This window comes from Acanthopagrus latus, chromosome 4 (assembly GCF_904848185.1).
Source record: "Acanthopagrus latus isolate v.2019 chromosome 4, fAcaLat1.1, whole genome shotgun sequence".
Classification (NCBI taxonomy): Eukaryota; Metazoa; Chordata; class Actinopteri; order Spariformes; family Sparidae; genus Acanthopagrus; species Acanthopagrus latus.
The window spans coordinates 23,145,350-23,161,765 of NC_051042.1; the positions used below are offsets into that span (position 1 = coordinate 23,145,350).

At 38.5% G+C, this 16,416-nt stretch overlaps 1 protein-coding gene across 4 annotated transcripts in view; it reads left to right on the forward strand.

The window, feature by feature from the left end:
- Positions 1–211: 211 nt before the first annotated feature.
- The window catches only part of furina (furin (paired basic amino acid cleaving enzyme) a), a 90,814-nt gene continuing 74,609 nt past the window's right edge, over positions 212–16,416 (forward strand). The window contains exons 1-2 of one of the 4 annotated variants that reach the window (XM_037094831.1): positions 212–423; positions 8,686–9,012. In XM_037094831.1, coding sequence (XP_036950726.1) covers positions 8,803–9,012 — 210 coding nt within the window. In that variant the 5' untranslated portion in view covers positions 212–423; positions 8,686–8,802. Of the gene's footprint in view, positions 424–504; positions 1,032–3,916; positions 3,969–8,685; positions 9,013–16,416 lie in introns of those variants that run through there. The other 3 variants (XM_037094832.1, XM_037094833.1, XM_037094834.1) reach the window with 3 other exon arrangements.

Sequence of the window (16,416 nt, forward strand, 5' to 3'; positions counted from 1 at the left end):
AGTCTTACCATATGTTCCTTTACTGTGTCTGTATGAGCATTTTCTAAAGACTACATTTCTTGATGTTCAGTTGGCGTTGTCCATAACAACTATGACATGTTTTATCATTTTAGAAGTACTTTGTTTACCACCGCCTCAGTGTCAGGATGCCACACCACCTGTGACCAGCAGGTGGTGGTGTAGCAGCGCCGCTGGTTGCTAAGTAGGTGTTGCTGTATCGTCCCCACTTTGTCCACAGTCGTGACGTATTTCCTGGGGCTTGTACAGACCACTCAGCGGTACACCAGAGGGGTATCATGACTATTTATAACCAGCAATTCTCCCTTATCAATTTTTCAGTCGCTTCACCGTTCTGTCGTCGGTTCTAACACCACGGTGAGAGACAACAACACGTCAGGTCGAGCAGGATGTAAAAGGAAGCTGGTAAGTTGAGCTGAATGTAAGTTTCCCGTCCGCTCCGGTTTGTATTTCGTACTTGTTTGGGCTGCGCGGTCGCCGAGTTTGACGTGTTCTCGTCTTCAGTCCTACCGGGGACCCTGACACGGGACGGCACCGGACTGCATGTTGTGCTATTGATCCCGGTTGCTGTCAGTTTGTGTGTATCGGCTCGAGAGGAGAAGGAGAAGAGGAGGGGGTCTCAGTCACTCTCTCTCACACACACACACATGCCGAGGTGACGTCGACTGCGCCGCGTCCGGTTACTGTGGTGGTTCCTGCGAAAAAATTGTCGTGATCCACACCGCTTCTCCTCCATCGGAATGAGTAGTAACAATGTGAGGTCGGAAATGTTCGTCAGGGCTGGATGAGAGAGAGGGAAGAGGAATTAAAAAAAAAGGGGGAGGCACCTGTGAGACGGATCGGGTCAAGCCTACCGCGGTGTCAAGTTTACGTTAATCACGTCGCGGTACAGTTTCAGACATATTTGTCAAGCGGAGGGAGGTAGTCATCATCGGATCAGCTCCAACCGCCGCCGCCGCTCCGACACAAATTATGACTAACTACGTGTTGTTGTCACGGACTTAACGTGTGAGGTGAGTCGACTCAACGCAAACTCACGACTTTACTCCTATCAGCTGATATATTTAAACCTCTTAAGTTCAGCTCCTAAACATTCAAGTGTTTGGCTGTAGAGGCCTGAGACAAACAGACAGAGACAGAGAGAGAAGTTTTCCTCCTTCCTGAACTGAAACTGCAGTTAGTCGTTCACAGTACGTGTTGCTGTTTACACATGCAGCCTAAAAGTGAACTTTTAAATGCTAAAATCTGCTCATAGAGAGCTTACGTTCCCTTTAGGACTGAACTTTGATATGAGAGGTGATCAATGCAGACCTGAACACTGCTTTTGTTGCTGGACTGACCTGCTATGGTCGTGCATTTGACTCTAGTACACTCGTTATCTGATGAGACACAATCCAGGCTGATGTGAATACGTTTTGTGAAAACCATCCTCTAAATAACTGAGCCTGTAGCTATTTATTGTGTAGAAATGAGGCCGTTTCATTGTGGTGACTGACCTCCTTGGGTTGTTTGTGCCTCCAGTAAGCTGTAATTTTGCTTCTCCAGTGAGGCAATATTGAGCTGCTGATCATTATTGATAAACAAGGTTATTGAGCCCCGGGAATGTTTGTACATGTGCCAAATGACAACTGAAATTATGTAGTGGAAGTATAACGTCTTGCTTGCACAGTTTGATAAGATTTTTAGAGTTTTAGAGGTGCACTTTGTTGTTTTGGGGAAGAAAAGATCTTCACTGACAGATTTTCTTTATGCCTAAACAAACCAAACGTCACTATTTCATACGGTTTTACTTTGTTTAAACCATCTTTCTAGTTTTAAACAGTGTTCTGGGGATCAGAAGTGCAATATCCAAATTGCAAGAAGCTGCAATTATTTCTTAAATCTAAAACGTAACAGCATTTTAATGAAATAATGAAATGATGCACACATTCCCATAGGACCATAATCCGGGCCAAATATATTTGTTTGGTACAGACCCCAACTAACGTCACATTGTTCAACATTGTTTAAAAGTTTTTTCCCAGTAAAAATAAAAATTATGATGCAAAAATGACCTTTCCCACTTATTGTGAATGTTCTTGCTGTTGCAAAATCTGTCCTTTGTAGTATGTTTTTTCCTGAACATATTGTGCAGCCCTAGTTTGTAAGCTCTTTAAGCCATTTAAGCAATTAAATGTTACATGGCTTGTATAGTTAAATTACCACACAAATTTCCTCACAGTCAAAGATGAAAGCAAAATGCACTTAATACATTGTCTGTTATACCTTAAACTATAGCTATGATGTCCTAACCAAGAATACAAAATTATGATCAAGCCACTGGAGAGAGTTTGGAAGTTGCGGCTCAGGAGGTAAAGCAGGTTGTCCACTGATCACAGGATTTGCAGCAAGATCTCTGTGCAAGACACTGAAACACAAAATGCCTCTGATTGTCGGGGTTGCACCCTGCATGATAGCTTGCTGCCATCAGTGTGTATGTGTGTGTGCATGAATGGCTTAATGAATGGCAAAACCTTCTAAAGGTTACCTGTTATTAAAAGCTTTCATTTAGAAGGTCAGACAATGCAACAAGGGATGTTTTGAAACATAGAGATGTTTTTTATGTTTTTCATCATTCTAAAAAAAGGCTTTCATACTTGTAGTTAAGGATCTGGATTCATACAGCCTGTTATATATTTCAACTGTTTTGCATCCTGTTATTTCACCTTCACTTTGAGCTACTGTGGACTTCTGCTGTTTTTAAATATTTGATTTATAACATAATGAATCTAATTGGAAAGCAGTCTCCATCAAGGTCCTTCCATAGAGATGTTTGAATGCCATCACAACTACTTTTTTCTGTCATTCAGCTTTCAGTGAAAGCTTGGTGGTGTCCAGTTATAAATAGAAATCGGCAAGCAAGAAACATTTGTTTGTACTAAATGGAGAAGTAATGCGAATTGTCTTGAATAAATCGAAACTAAATCTATGCACAGTCTTACTGGTATACATGTATTATCCGATAAGAATCCAGATCTGTAGTATCTGTTTCTGACAAGTCTCAGGCTCTTTTATATACTGTTTTAAACACATTAGACTGTTTGGGAATAATCAGACAACATCGTCAAGATTTAAAACATATGTTTAAATACCTAATTTGCACTTCTAGAATAGAAAATGTTGTTGCCGTGCTGTGGGTTTAAACCTAATTGGGAAAACCAAAAGACCAAACAATCCAAACATGTTAAAACATAGTCTTTGAGCTAATAATGGCCTGAATGTTTTATTACTGCTGGTTAATTATTCTAGAGACCATACTTTTTTAAAATGGAGGGTTGGTAAATTGTTGCTTCCTATACACCTCAATGACCTGCTGCAACAACTGTTGCTGTTAGCCCAATGTTATCAATATTAGAGAGGTATTGATTTTATATATGTCACAGTGTGAGAGCTGACAGTAGAACACGATTTTTGAATGTGAGGAAAGGGTCATGTGGGCTAAATGCATTTGAGTTCATTTTTATTTCATTAAAATGTAAATAATGAACCAATGAGATGTAAAGTGTTTCCTTTCTAAAACATCCTGATGAGTTCAGTAATGAGGCGGGTATTATCCTTTGGGTTTAATGACACTTGGCTAATTATAATTTGGTTGTATTTTTTTCTCTGTTATAACTTCTGTTATCACAGTCTGACATATGGTATCATTTACTGAGGTACCACTAAAGACCACTCACAGCACCACGGTCGGCTTCTCCTTTGTCTCTCACCAACAGTGAAGTAGTTGAGCAGTTGTTAAGTTATGGTGTGTGGTTTTCATGCTGACGTTAAAGAAACTGAGTGGTTGAGCGCTCAGATGAGGTCACAGACGTCAGTACTTAAAGTCAGAGTGTGTGTCTGGAAATCAAACAGAGTTTTGGGAACATTCACACTGTTGACCTATTGCATCAAAGGACAGAGGACAAAGTTGAGTGAGTTATCCACCAGATTTATCTCTTGGTTTCTCACCTTTCTCGTTCGGTTATTTTATGCAGTATTTTTTGATTTAGATGAATCTAAGTATGGTTAATATTTTGTCAGATATTGACTTTAATAGTCAAACTTTAGCTTTAAGCCTTTAAAAATGAATTTCAGACAGGAAGTATTTCGTGTTTGTCTTTAATTTCAGTAGGAACTGAGATAGACAAAGTAAACATGTAATTAATGTAGGGCATGGATTCTTGCTTCTTAAATGAGACAGATTTTTGAGTTCATAAAATAGGCTTAACTGAGCAGGAAGGAAGAATTAAAAAGGCGGCAGAGGGATTTGGGTGTTACTCAAGGTTGGCACATTTAAAGAGAGTTCTACTTTGAGAGACATGTCTGGCACTTGATTTGTTCTGCTTGGTTTAATAATCACAATTCTTGTTTTAAATATAGTAATTTCTGTTTTGAAGCCAGTCATTATTCATGTTACTTATATATATAAAAAAGAACATTTACCATTGAAACGCCTGACATGGATTAGCAGCTTGTCGTACTGACTCCCAGCCAGGCTGACCTGTAAGCTGGCTGATCTCTAATGACTCAGTCACCTGTAGTGTCACAACCCACTGAACCCTTTAGACATTACTCATCACTTTGCTCTGGAAGCTTTTCACAAAATTGCTCTTAAAAGTACACTGGTGATCCAATTTTTCCAGCAGTTTTGATTTGTGTTTTTTCTGCATTGGTTCCACACAAGCGTCAGGTAACAGTAGAGGGTACAAAGCATTTAGATTTGGATTTTGAATTGCTACTGAAACGGGGCTTCTTTCGTAATAAACATTTCATTACTGCAAAAATGTTGCACACGTCTGCAATATCACTAAACATACAGTATATGTATAACAGCATAAATAAATGATGAATGCCATCGATAGAAGTGAGAGGGGTTCTACAGTAGTTGCATTTGTTTTAACAATTTATGCAAAAGAGGAAGTGATATTATCAAGGGAGTTCCTTAAACTAGTGAAAAACCAGCCAGATGGGAAAATTATCCACCAAAGGGATTTTTACAGGAGCAGTAAAGTAATTCTTCTGAGAAGGCAGTTTAATTAATGAATGCCAGATGAAGATCTATCACTGAAGCTTTGAATTGCATTACTTCAATTACTTAACATCAAGTTTCATCAAGAATTACATTTTTGCCTACAGATCTGTTGTTACTTAAATGTGAATACACAGAATGTTAACTCTACTTCACCCAACAAAAAAAAATATCTTGAGTTACATATGCTGGTAATATGTAGGTAAAATTAAAACAAAATTCCTAGTTAAGAGTGAATAACTGGTTTCCACAAATTGCCGTTAGTTAAATGTAACAGCTGAACAACAGATTTGATGACAATAAAGCATGTTCATTTGGATTTATTAGTCTGTGTCTGCATTTCAGGAAAAAAAACAAACAACTTTTGACACAAATAAACTGCCCTCCGAATTAAAAAATCAATATAACACAGCCCTTTTTAACCACCATTAACTATAGTCTCAGTAATAAACACAATTTAATTTAAGTTTTTCGACAATGTCACCCACTTATGAACTTTATGAGCTTTGTAAAGAGCAAATTTATAGCAGTGTTGTTCTATTTGATTGCATTACTTTATGTAGGTAGGTGTACCTATATAATAGTGGCTATTGACTGGATTAAACTATTTTTATATACTACATAAGGAAACAGACACACTAAAAGTTGTTGATCATGGTTAAACACAGACAGTAATAAAATGCACCAACATCATCCTTTGAGTTTCTAAGCAGTGGATTGACGCCAGCTGGCAGCAAGTGACAAAGATTATCTGCACCTAAAAGTCTTTCCAAAAAGTCAATGCAGCCATTACCGCAAATTCCAGTTGTATATGTAGCTGGTCAGACAGAGTGGGCAACAGTTTATCTGGCAGCCAGCACTTTGGTAATGTATATGTACTTTGCCTTGTCATTGCAGTCTAGATAAATAGAGTAAGAACATCTAATATATTGAATTACATATAATTGGATGGGTGTTGCAAATAAGAATTGGATATAAATTCTGTGGTGTGGCGTCAATTTATACTACATTCTTCTATGTTTACAAATTGAATGATACAAATAAGAAAGATATATAATTTGATATTATATTGAATATTGTAACATATTGAAATTACACTGAAAATAAGTGACGCTGTAAGCAAGGATTCTTTATTGATGCAAGAAGGGTTCACTCATAGAGGAAAGACTGAACTGAACTAACTAACAGTCGTTGACGGGGGATTGCTCGCTCGTCCCCCTCACCCGCTACAAAGCAGCTAACATTGAAAATGAGTATAGTGGCACTGAGCTAGCAGTATAGCGGCGCAGCGCCACCGTTCCATCGTTTGGGGAGAACCCTGAAACTCATAACATTGCCAAAGGCCACAAGCTTGAGACACCAAGCTTTGTAACAAAGTGAATTTCTACCTTTTCGTTGTTTTTATTTTTTAACTCTTAAGTCTTCTTTTTCACTTTTTCAGCCCTAACCTGTACAACGCACCAGGATAAATCTGCTGTTGTCTCTCTGCTGTACCCAAGTAGAATGTGAAAATATAAATGGCATACAAGTTCCAAACTAACAATAGCACAGCTACCAATGCTGTAAAATGTGAATTGTATCAAGTCTTTATATGTGGTTCTTTATCCAGAAGCTTGAATTGCATTGAAGTGAATTCGGCTGGAGTATTTTTAATGTGAAAGTCTTGGTAATGATACACTAAAAGACTTTTTGAGTGCACAACACAAATGTCCAACTACCCCACATCACCACTCGCATAATTTTTGCTTCTCTAGGGAAAGTTTGAGGAGCTTGTTTGTTTGGACTGAGGCTTAGTGGCACAGTGAGTCAAGTTTGAGTATTTTGTTCATAAGATAACATAGGCGAACGGGTCAACTTGGAAAAAGATGAGAAACCCTGTCCCATAGTTGAATGGAATCAGGAGAACAAATGTGAGTGCATACAGTAGGAAGCATAGAATAGGAGCATTGTATTCAGTGCAGTCCAGTCAGCTCTGGGTTACAATAGAGTTAGCACTTTGGATAATGGTCTCAAGAGACTTATGGTGCAGCTGACACTTCTGGCTCGATAACAACAGTTTAGAGGCAAAATTGTATCAGCAAACAATTACACCATGAGCCGAGATCTGTCTCTGCTCACTGTGGCTACAAAAGCTATATATGAACTATTGCTTTATGTTATTCAGAAGATTGTGTTTTAGATGTTTTCTTTTACCCCCACTCTAATTGTATATTGTAAATGTGTGCTACACTTTCTCTGACACTTTGAGCCTGTATGTTCTCTCCTTGGTCGCAGTCATTCAGCCATTGCTGCCTCAGGCATTTAAACTCCACCCGCTACTGGCTGCTTCACCTCATAGTGAGACTGCTGTGATCCCCTCAGCATCCAGGGCGTAGTCTATCTTTCCAACCGCACCTCTCCTCCTCTGCTGCTGAACCAGTGCACCTAAGCATTTTCCTTTTGCAATCTACCGCATTCTACCATGGGAGTTTAAACACCAAGATCTGCTGCTGTGTGTTTGACCACAACACCAGGTCCAGCCTTGACATCCTATTTGCTTCTTCCTCTGGGTTATAAAACAGAGTTCTTATACTTGCAGTTTCCATTAGTTATTATTTACATTTGGTTTTAAATTTTTGTTTCGATTGAGTTTAGTTTCACTTAGTACCAGAGTGGGTTTACTCATATAAGGTTAGTTTGTTAGTTTCAGCATTAGTTTTTATTTGTTTTAATAAAGTTTGGGTCTATTTTTCAGGGCACTTTGTGAAGGCAAAATGCACTTTGCACTTTGTGAAGGGAACTGGTTGACAGTCACGCTGACATCTAACTCTGAAACATATGCAGAAATGCCTCCTCATGTTTGCTGTGTTGACAGATTTGACCCATTAATGGACTCAAATTAAATTAATATTTTTTACTGTATTTTTTAAGATTATATTTGAGATAGTTTCGGAAGTACACAATAATGTTTCAGTTAGCCTCCCTTTTAGTCTCGCTTTCATTTATATTTTGAGATGACCCTTTTTTTTCCAAACCTAGTTTTAATTTTAAGTTTAATTTTCAACTTTAATAATCCGGTTATCAAACAACTGTATATAGCTGGGCTGTAGTCGGCCTAGTCCAGACTAATGCTCTTCCTATTGTACAAAACAGATTGATATATAACTTAATGTTCTTAATTCAAATTTGGATGTTCTCAAATTGTTCTTTGTTTGGCCTCATGTGAATAGAACAATGTTTTATGTACAACAACGTCCAGGTAGAACACCCATGTGTCAAGTGGCTAGCTTCTTCTTTGATATGGTTATTTAAGAGTATGCATCTCACACACTTTCACTAACATTAGGTTGGAGATCTAATTGAGCTGTTAGTATGTCAATTTCTAAAATCAGTGGCCTGCGTATACCCAAAACCAGCAGTTAGTTCAGCAGGCGGTGAGATGTTGCTGTTTGGTACATTTGTGTCATCATTGATGCTACCAGAATACCGTCTTTAAATACAGTATATGTCTTTAAACATCATTTTTTGATGGTCATGGTGGATCACAAGGAATGACTCACCCGTGAAATCATCAGCAGGCTTTCTAAACTTTGTGGATATATATAAACTTGCTATGTTTTCTTCTCCCTTTTTCATGCTAGGTGAGCTGTGACTGTCCCCTTCTCTGTCTCTCTCTGTGCACCTGCATGCACCGCGGGCAGCCCCGGCCTGTTGGAGAGACGCTGTGCTCAGAGGCTGTGCTGCACTAGGAGAAACCCATGGCTTTTGGCCATCCATCTTCCTCCGTAGGCCGCAGGCTCAGGCTGCTGGAGGTGCTACTTGGGCCTCTGTTGGTCTTGTTGGTGTCTGGGCTGGGACCAGTGCGTACTGAGAAGGTCTACACAAACACATGGGCTGTCCACATACCTGGAGGTCAGGAGGAAGCAGAGCGAATTGCCGCCAAACATGGGTTCATAAACTACGGACATGTAAGTTTAAAGATTTGTTTTATTTTCCTGCATTAGCCGAGTGATACTGTTCAGACATGTTGAAAAAGAACCAAAGCACTTTAAGTTTAGGGATCATACATGGGACACATGTAAAAAGATAAAACCAACTTAAGTTTGACTATTCAAATACATGACTCTTAGGCTTCCTGACAGGCAGTGAGCTTGCTGCTAGTATACACAGTGTGCCCTTTGTGTCTGACTTGTTAATTTCTTACTGTCTATCAATATATGGGTGTGTGCATTTATGATTATTATGAGTTATTTATGATTTTTTAAGTTTCTGTTATTGGGGGTCCCCATCATAGTGCAGTAAGTGTTCCCTTTTTCCAAATGTTTCATCTTGTTTTCCAATTTTTCATCCAAGCACAAAACACCAGAAACTTTAACAGTATTATAGCAACTCCAAATCTTATTTATCTGATAAGTCTGTTGAAAAGCAATTATTTAGCCTGTTGTGGATATGTAGTGTGTGATTGGGCCATCAGCTACTAAACATATTTTCAGTGTTTTAGTGAGATCTTGGGACAGCTCAAGTTGCATATGAAGTGTTTTGATACAACAGTGGTGTTGCAAGCTTTTGTAGCAGTCAAACATGTTACGACAAAATACTTTTATTTCCGTCATTATTGTTTGCTTGTTGGTGAACAGGTTACAACAATAGTCCAAAGTTGTGAACAGATTACTGAGAGCTACTAAGGCTGAGCAAATAGTTAATTACTTTTAGTGTCTAAATTCAAGAAGGAGCATTGAGCATTTGAATAAACAACACTGAAATTCCATGTTTAGGGACATGGACTGTAAACACTGCAGAGAAAGTTGAAGAGTAAACTTTGCAAGAGCGAGGTCAGCCGTGTGGGTGTGCACCAAAACTTGGATGACCTGCATGTTAAAATGACCCTTTCATTCAAGGCAAAGCAATTTTTTCTCTGTTTATAAAGTCACACAGTTCATATGTATCTCTAAGCATCTTAATCAAATTGACTGGATAAGAATTCCCAGAAACATGCTGTACGATTGTTATCTCCTGGCTGTTAAAGCTAAAGCAAGTAGCTGTAGTCAGACACAATCCAAAATGTTCTAATTAGCAGCAACGCTCAAGTCAAATTATTGTGTGAGTTTCGCAGTAACCAGCCTTTGTGGGGGGTTGGGACAGAAAGCAAAAATGCTGTACATCTGTAAAAGTTGGACTGATTTAAAATGCATTTTTAGTCTGCTAAAGGTGGTGCTTCCACCTTGAGCCAGGTTTAGATTATTAAGATCTTCTGCCCATAGCTTTTCTTGCACAGTAGGTGGGCGATGTACTGATAAATATTTCCTGTTTGCTTCAGTGACAACTTTTATCACTTCATCTGTGACCTGATTAGCTAACTTGTACTTAAGCATCATCACGTCCTGTCTTGACAAACATTGTTTTTTTTCCAATTTAGTCTACAGAACAACCATTTTTTGTGCCTTTGTTATCCATATAGAGTCTTCTTCATCTTGTTGACTATTCATAACGCAAATCTTATTTTCCTGACAGTCACTAACCCTGATAAAAGAGGAGCAGGTTGTTTCAATTCTATAACAAAACTGCCTTTTTGGCTTTTGACCAGCACATTTTGGGAAATGAATGTTGGTCTTGGTGTTGGATGTACTTACTTTGTACTTAACCTTTCCTCTTTCAACCACAATCTCTTTAAATGAATATCAAAATGTGTGTCCAGTTGATTGAATATATCTTGATAGATGTGAAAACTGAGCAGATGTTGACATTGTTCTGATCAGTGATCAACTACTTCAATTATGACTGTTTTAGGACCATCTGCTCCTCACAACTTTTTGGTGGACAAACATTTATTTGAATAGAAATGCTGTTATTTTACATATTTGAAAAGATACCTTAAGACTCTTATTTTGATGACTGATGTTTATATACAAAATGAGGGACAGTTTTCATGTGCATTTGCACTTTTTCAGTGAGGGAAAAACACCATACACTATATGGCCTCACTGGTCATGACCAGGAATGTCATTTGTGGTGTGAATCACTGCAGGCTGACTAATGAGTAATCCTACACACTTAAATCCTCACACTATGTATTGCCTGTGGACAGCAAGGAATCCAGATGCAGCAATAGCACCCATGTTCTTACAAAACTGTGCCCCAGAGGCAATGAGTATCTGTGTGGTTTGGCTGATCCCAATACTTTCTTAAAACTATTTTATGATATGAGGGAGTGAGGGAAAATGGACCGTTGTGTCTGACCAGAACTAGCTTGACGAGCTAGCATTCAAGATGGAAAAATGAGCAGGGGCCTGTCTAATGAAGCAGCTTTATTAAAGTCTGTAGAGAAACGCAGAGTAAAGCCTCGAGCTAACTAAAATCTGAAACAAAAAACAGATGTTCCAGGTTTTTACTCTAAGCAGGTATTCTTTTCTATTAAACTTGAGTCATAAGTTAGATCCCTGATCTGGCACACATCTGTGTGCTGCTGAAAAGTGAGTTAAGATAACCCAGTTGGGACCCAACGCATCGCCAAGGAGATGAAGCCAAAAAAGCCTGACCTGACTGAGTGTGTGTTTTGTAGAACTAAGTATAGACCCAACTTTGTGCTGCTAAGGCTTCCAGATATCACCTATGGCTTGATGTTCACGCGTTGGGCTGCTGGCACCAAATTAAAAAGTAAGTTTGAAGTAAAGAACAGACATACTGGAGACAGAAGAAGGGAATAAGTTATTCTTCCACTTGAGGAGTCTCATTAAGTGTTCAGATGAAAAGTAGTGTAATAAAGTTTATTAATAGTTTAAGTTTAGATAAATCACCATCAGGATCAGACTGGGTCTGCTTTCTTGGTCTTTGTGCCACAGGAGTTGAGCGCAGAACTGAGTAAGTCAAACAATTTTCATAATGAATTTAAGACATTTTTATCGAAATTCCAGCGTCTGAAATGTGACATTTTTGTGACCCATCTCCTTTTAGACGGTTAGTTGCACAAAATAAGTTAATGGAAAATGGACAATAGTCGTGTTCAAGGACAGATTACGCTCTGAAATTTTGCATGATGAGTTGTCTATATTGATAAAGTCAGTTGAATGGTCTGTCATGACTTTGGATATATTGCAGATTCTTGCTGGCAGTTCCTCTATGTAAACTCCTCTCTTCAACTTATTTCTCTTTCCATCCTCTTCCTGCAACGTCTCACATCTAATTTCAGAGCAAGACTTCTCCTTGAACAAGACTTGCATTCCTGGCAACTAGGAGGATCTTATAATTAAATGAAAAGGTGTATCTCAGTAGGAAATGTTTCAGACACAAATACAGACACAGTACCTCATGTAATGTGACTGACCAAAATAAGCACTTTAACTGCATGTAACTTTAAAACTTGCAGTTGGCCCAATGGTTTACGTTGCAATCTACTTGACAGATTCCAAAACCTTTGGAAAGTATGGATCACTTAGAAACCAGCACGTGTGAATACAGGACCCTATACAGAATACTGGAAATCCCCTTTAAAGTGCTTACAACACACACCACATACACCTATTCACATGCATATTCAAACACTGATGGCAGAAACTGTCACGCAACCTTCTGTTTTGTGGACAACCTGCTCTTCCGCCTGAACCAGGTTTTTTTTGTTCCACTTTTGGAAACTGATTGAAACTGACTTGGATTGATTGATTACTTTAGAAAAGAATTGAACAATTTTGAAAATAGTTTTAAGTTGCATCCATAATTAAGCTGACTTTGGCTTTCAATACTGACTTTAGGGGGCATCCCTCTGGGCACATAAATTCTGACCACATGACATCGCCATGATAAACAGAATAAATGACATGGAACAGTCACATCTGTTATGCCCCTCGGTCTATTATCGATGCATTCTCTGTTCATTAACTTTGAAAGGTGAGGTATAACCACAAGTGATGGCCGCCGTGACTGCGTTCCAGTTTACGTCACTGCTCATTGATTAAAATGAAGCCATTACGTTGGAGCTGGAAACAAACAAATCTGTTAAATCTGTTTTCTTTTTGCCTAAAGCTGATGGAGGGGAATGAGAGTTGCTTTGTGAGCTATGTGTGGCCAGGCATGTTGAGTGTGAGCTGTGGGGCTGTGCATGGCGCTCTGCGTCTGGCTCTGCTGGCGTGTGCAGGTGTTTGAATTAGGCAAGAGAGCTTGAGGGGAGGATCAAAGACTGCAGCTGGGCAGGTTTTACTGCTCTGATGATGGTTGTTTTTTTCATTCTCCTCACTCTGTGGCATCAACACACCCAAAACACATCAGATTTTAATGTTCCTCCATCACGACACATGGAGCATGCAATCAGTAAATGTGTAAACTTGTTTCTGTCAACAGAATAATTAAGAACACAGTTTAAATGTATGTTGCACTTGGAGATGATTTTGCCTTAATGATGAGAAAATACTAGAATTCCTTTTAATGTTTTGAACTGCAGAATGCATTTTTCTTTATTTTCTTTTCATTATAAGGGCTGTCACTAATTCTTATTTTCATTACGTTTTACCCTCCCGATTATTTTCTCATCATTTTTAAGATTTAAGAAATGAATCAGAAAATGGCAATAAATGATGGTCATTATTTCATAGAGCACACAATGATGCCTTCAAATAGCTTTTATTTGTCTGACCAACAGTCTAAAATTATTTTGCTCTAATTTTATGATATGATAAGCATCAAATCATTACTTTTTTTTTAACTTGAAAAATGATTTAAACCTGAAATTGTTTATTTTATTGTTTAATTCAATTAACTTTTTTGTTGATCGACTAATCCTTTCAGGTCTGGTCTTGCTCCTGTCCAAATACCAGTTTGATTAAATGCTCAGTTAGGTCATTATCTTCATTACTTTTCTATTCATTTAACTTACTGTCTTGTAGATTTTAAGTTTGTGTCTGTTAATATCGAGCATTACATGAGAAGCTGAATGGGTAAAAAATGTAAGTCTATAAAGATAACTTGTTGAGTGTGAAAGATTACCCGTAATCTAAAAGCTCTGCCACATCATGCAAACAGTCATCCTTCGGGTGCTGTTGAGCTGTTATCTGTGGCCGCCTGTTGTCTTTAGTTTCACAGTTTGGCTCGAGTCATCCCTGAGGATGGTTTTATTTAATTCAGCATGTTAAATCAGCGGCAGCCTTCCGACTGGCACAACATCTTAGGAAAGTAGTTATTTTCAACTGTTAGTGTGGTTTCTCCATTTGAGGCGTAGCAGTAGCAGAATTGCTGCCTGTTGAAAGATTTTGAAACTTCAATCAGACTCACTGTGACATGAAAATGGTTTGCTAGTGGGGCTGCACCATCTACATTTGGGAGTGATGTAGCAATGTGCATATTTGAAATAGTCACATTGCCGGATGCGCAATGTCAGGTAAGGCAAATTAAGTCCAACATGTCATGCTTAAACTGTTTTGCTGCTTAGCTGGAAAGCAAAACTGGCAGGGTTCTTATTTTCCAAGACATATCTTCAAGAGAAGTCCTTCTTAGTTGGTCTGATCTAAAATGTTACTCCACCAACATTCCACAATAAAATGTGTTGACAGTTCTTGAGGAGTACTACTCCATACGTGTTATTAGTAGCATAAAGCCTTTTGTGGCTCCATAGGAAGTTACCCTTTAATGGTTCTTGGATACATAAGAGTTGGATACAGTGAACCACCAGTCACAATCATTCTTGATCAGTTTATCAACAAAAGCAGAGAATGGTTTGATGAATATGTATTCCACTACAAAAAACCTCCCCGTCCTTCTATAATGATGAATTCTTTCCAAATAAAACTATTCAAGTTTAGGAATGAAAATTGCATTGCAGAAAAACAAAATACTGCAATGTCACTTTTTTGCCCTATTTGCTAAAATGTATCTCCCCCCCCCTTTTTTTCCCATGTTTTTAAGATTATGATCACAGATGACTCATTGATGTGTTGCATCTGTCAGTCTAGTGTTGGGAGCCAGAGCTCACTTGAAGCCTATTCCTTTTCCCGTCACAACTAATCAGTCAAGATGAGCTAGTTGGTGTGACAGTGGTGCTGGTTGTTTGTCAGTAAGGAAACTTTAAGGCAATGTTGCTTGACAGGAGCAAATCATGTTAAACCTTGATGCACTCCTAAGTGCCCCAACTGTCTCAGTTGAGTAACACACCCTCTTTGCACTATCCCTTACTTAGATGTTGTATGACTTTAAAATGCCTCCCCTTTTCTTCTCTTTACTGGTAAAGGAGATGCAATAGATGATGCCTGTAAGGACTATTAATAGTAATCTACCTCAGATGAAGCTGTCTGTCTGTTTTTAGACAGTACACCTCTAACTTCGACTCTGCTCCTAGATTATGGGGCCATTTGAGAACAAGGGGAATAATTAAAACTAAGTTAAAGTAATAAAATCAAGAAACAGCTGACTCACACACTTGTAAATGGGTATTAACTGCCAACTTGCATCTCCTGATGGTTGTTTTACATTTTAAAGACCTTTTCTTGCCCACATCATCAGACTTGCGCTGCAGTTTTTCAAGAGGATCTTAGATTTTTGGTGCTACGTCTGGTCCAATTGCACCTCCATTACAGTGATATTTAAGTAAATTGTAAAATGGGATTGGTATAAGTAGTACGAAGTGATTTGATAAGGAGGACTGACACAAGTTAAAGAAAGCTTAAGAATCATTAGAGTATAATCTGTGAATGGGATCAAACGACCACACGATCAAAGACTTCATTTAAAAATGTATCAGTTGTGGTTGCAGCTACAACAAAGCGGCTCTCTTTTGTTTGATCTGTTCAGCTCGACGGCTGGTGAGACTGCATAGATAAATGAATTCTTTTTATATTTTTTTAGGTCACTTGTGTTTTGGAACATTGTGCCTTTCTGTCTGTGGCCTCAGGCTTTCACCATCTCCTCCATCTTGAATACAGCTCATGAAAGTTTGCTCAATGGTGACGAGGCTCACTGTCTTAATGCTTAACTTGATCTTTGCAATGTTGTGCTGCAACTTTCTGCCTCAACCTTTTGTTTAGGGATTCACTGTGTTTTGCATTCTAATTTACATTTTAGGAATAACCCATCCGCCTAAACTACTGTCATTGTAGAGCTATAAAGTAAAGCTGAATTTGCATAAGTCTAACACCTTTTCAACTTTTGTGGTTAACACAGTAAGGTCATCTACCTAAAGAGAGCTAATGTCATGAGGAAGTTTTGCACAAAGGGCGTCATAGCATCATTTCAGAGAAAGCCTTTTTGTTTCCTGCTTCCTCCTCCTGGAATATGAAACAGGTTCCTGGTGTTCTTTCATGAAATAAATGATGTAAAATGTGCGGGACGCTATGTTTGGAGGATTCAAAATACATCTCTTATTTTTTGCTCAGAAGCCCTCTTTGATAGTTCAC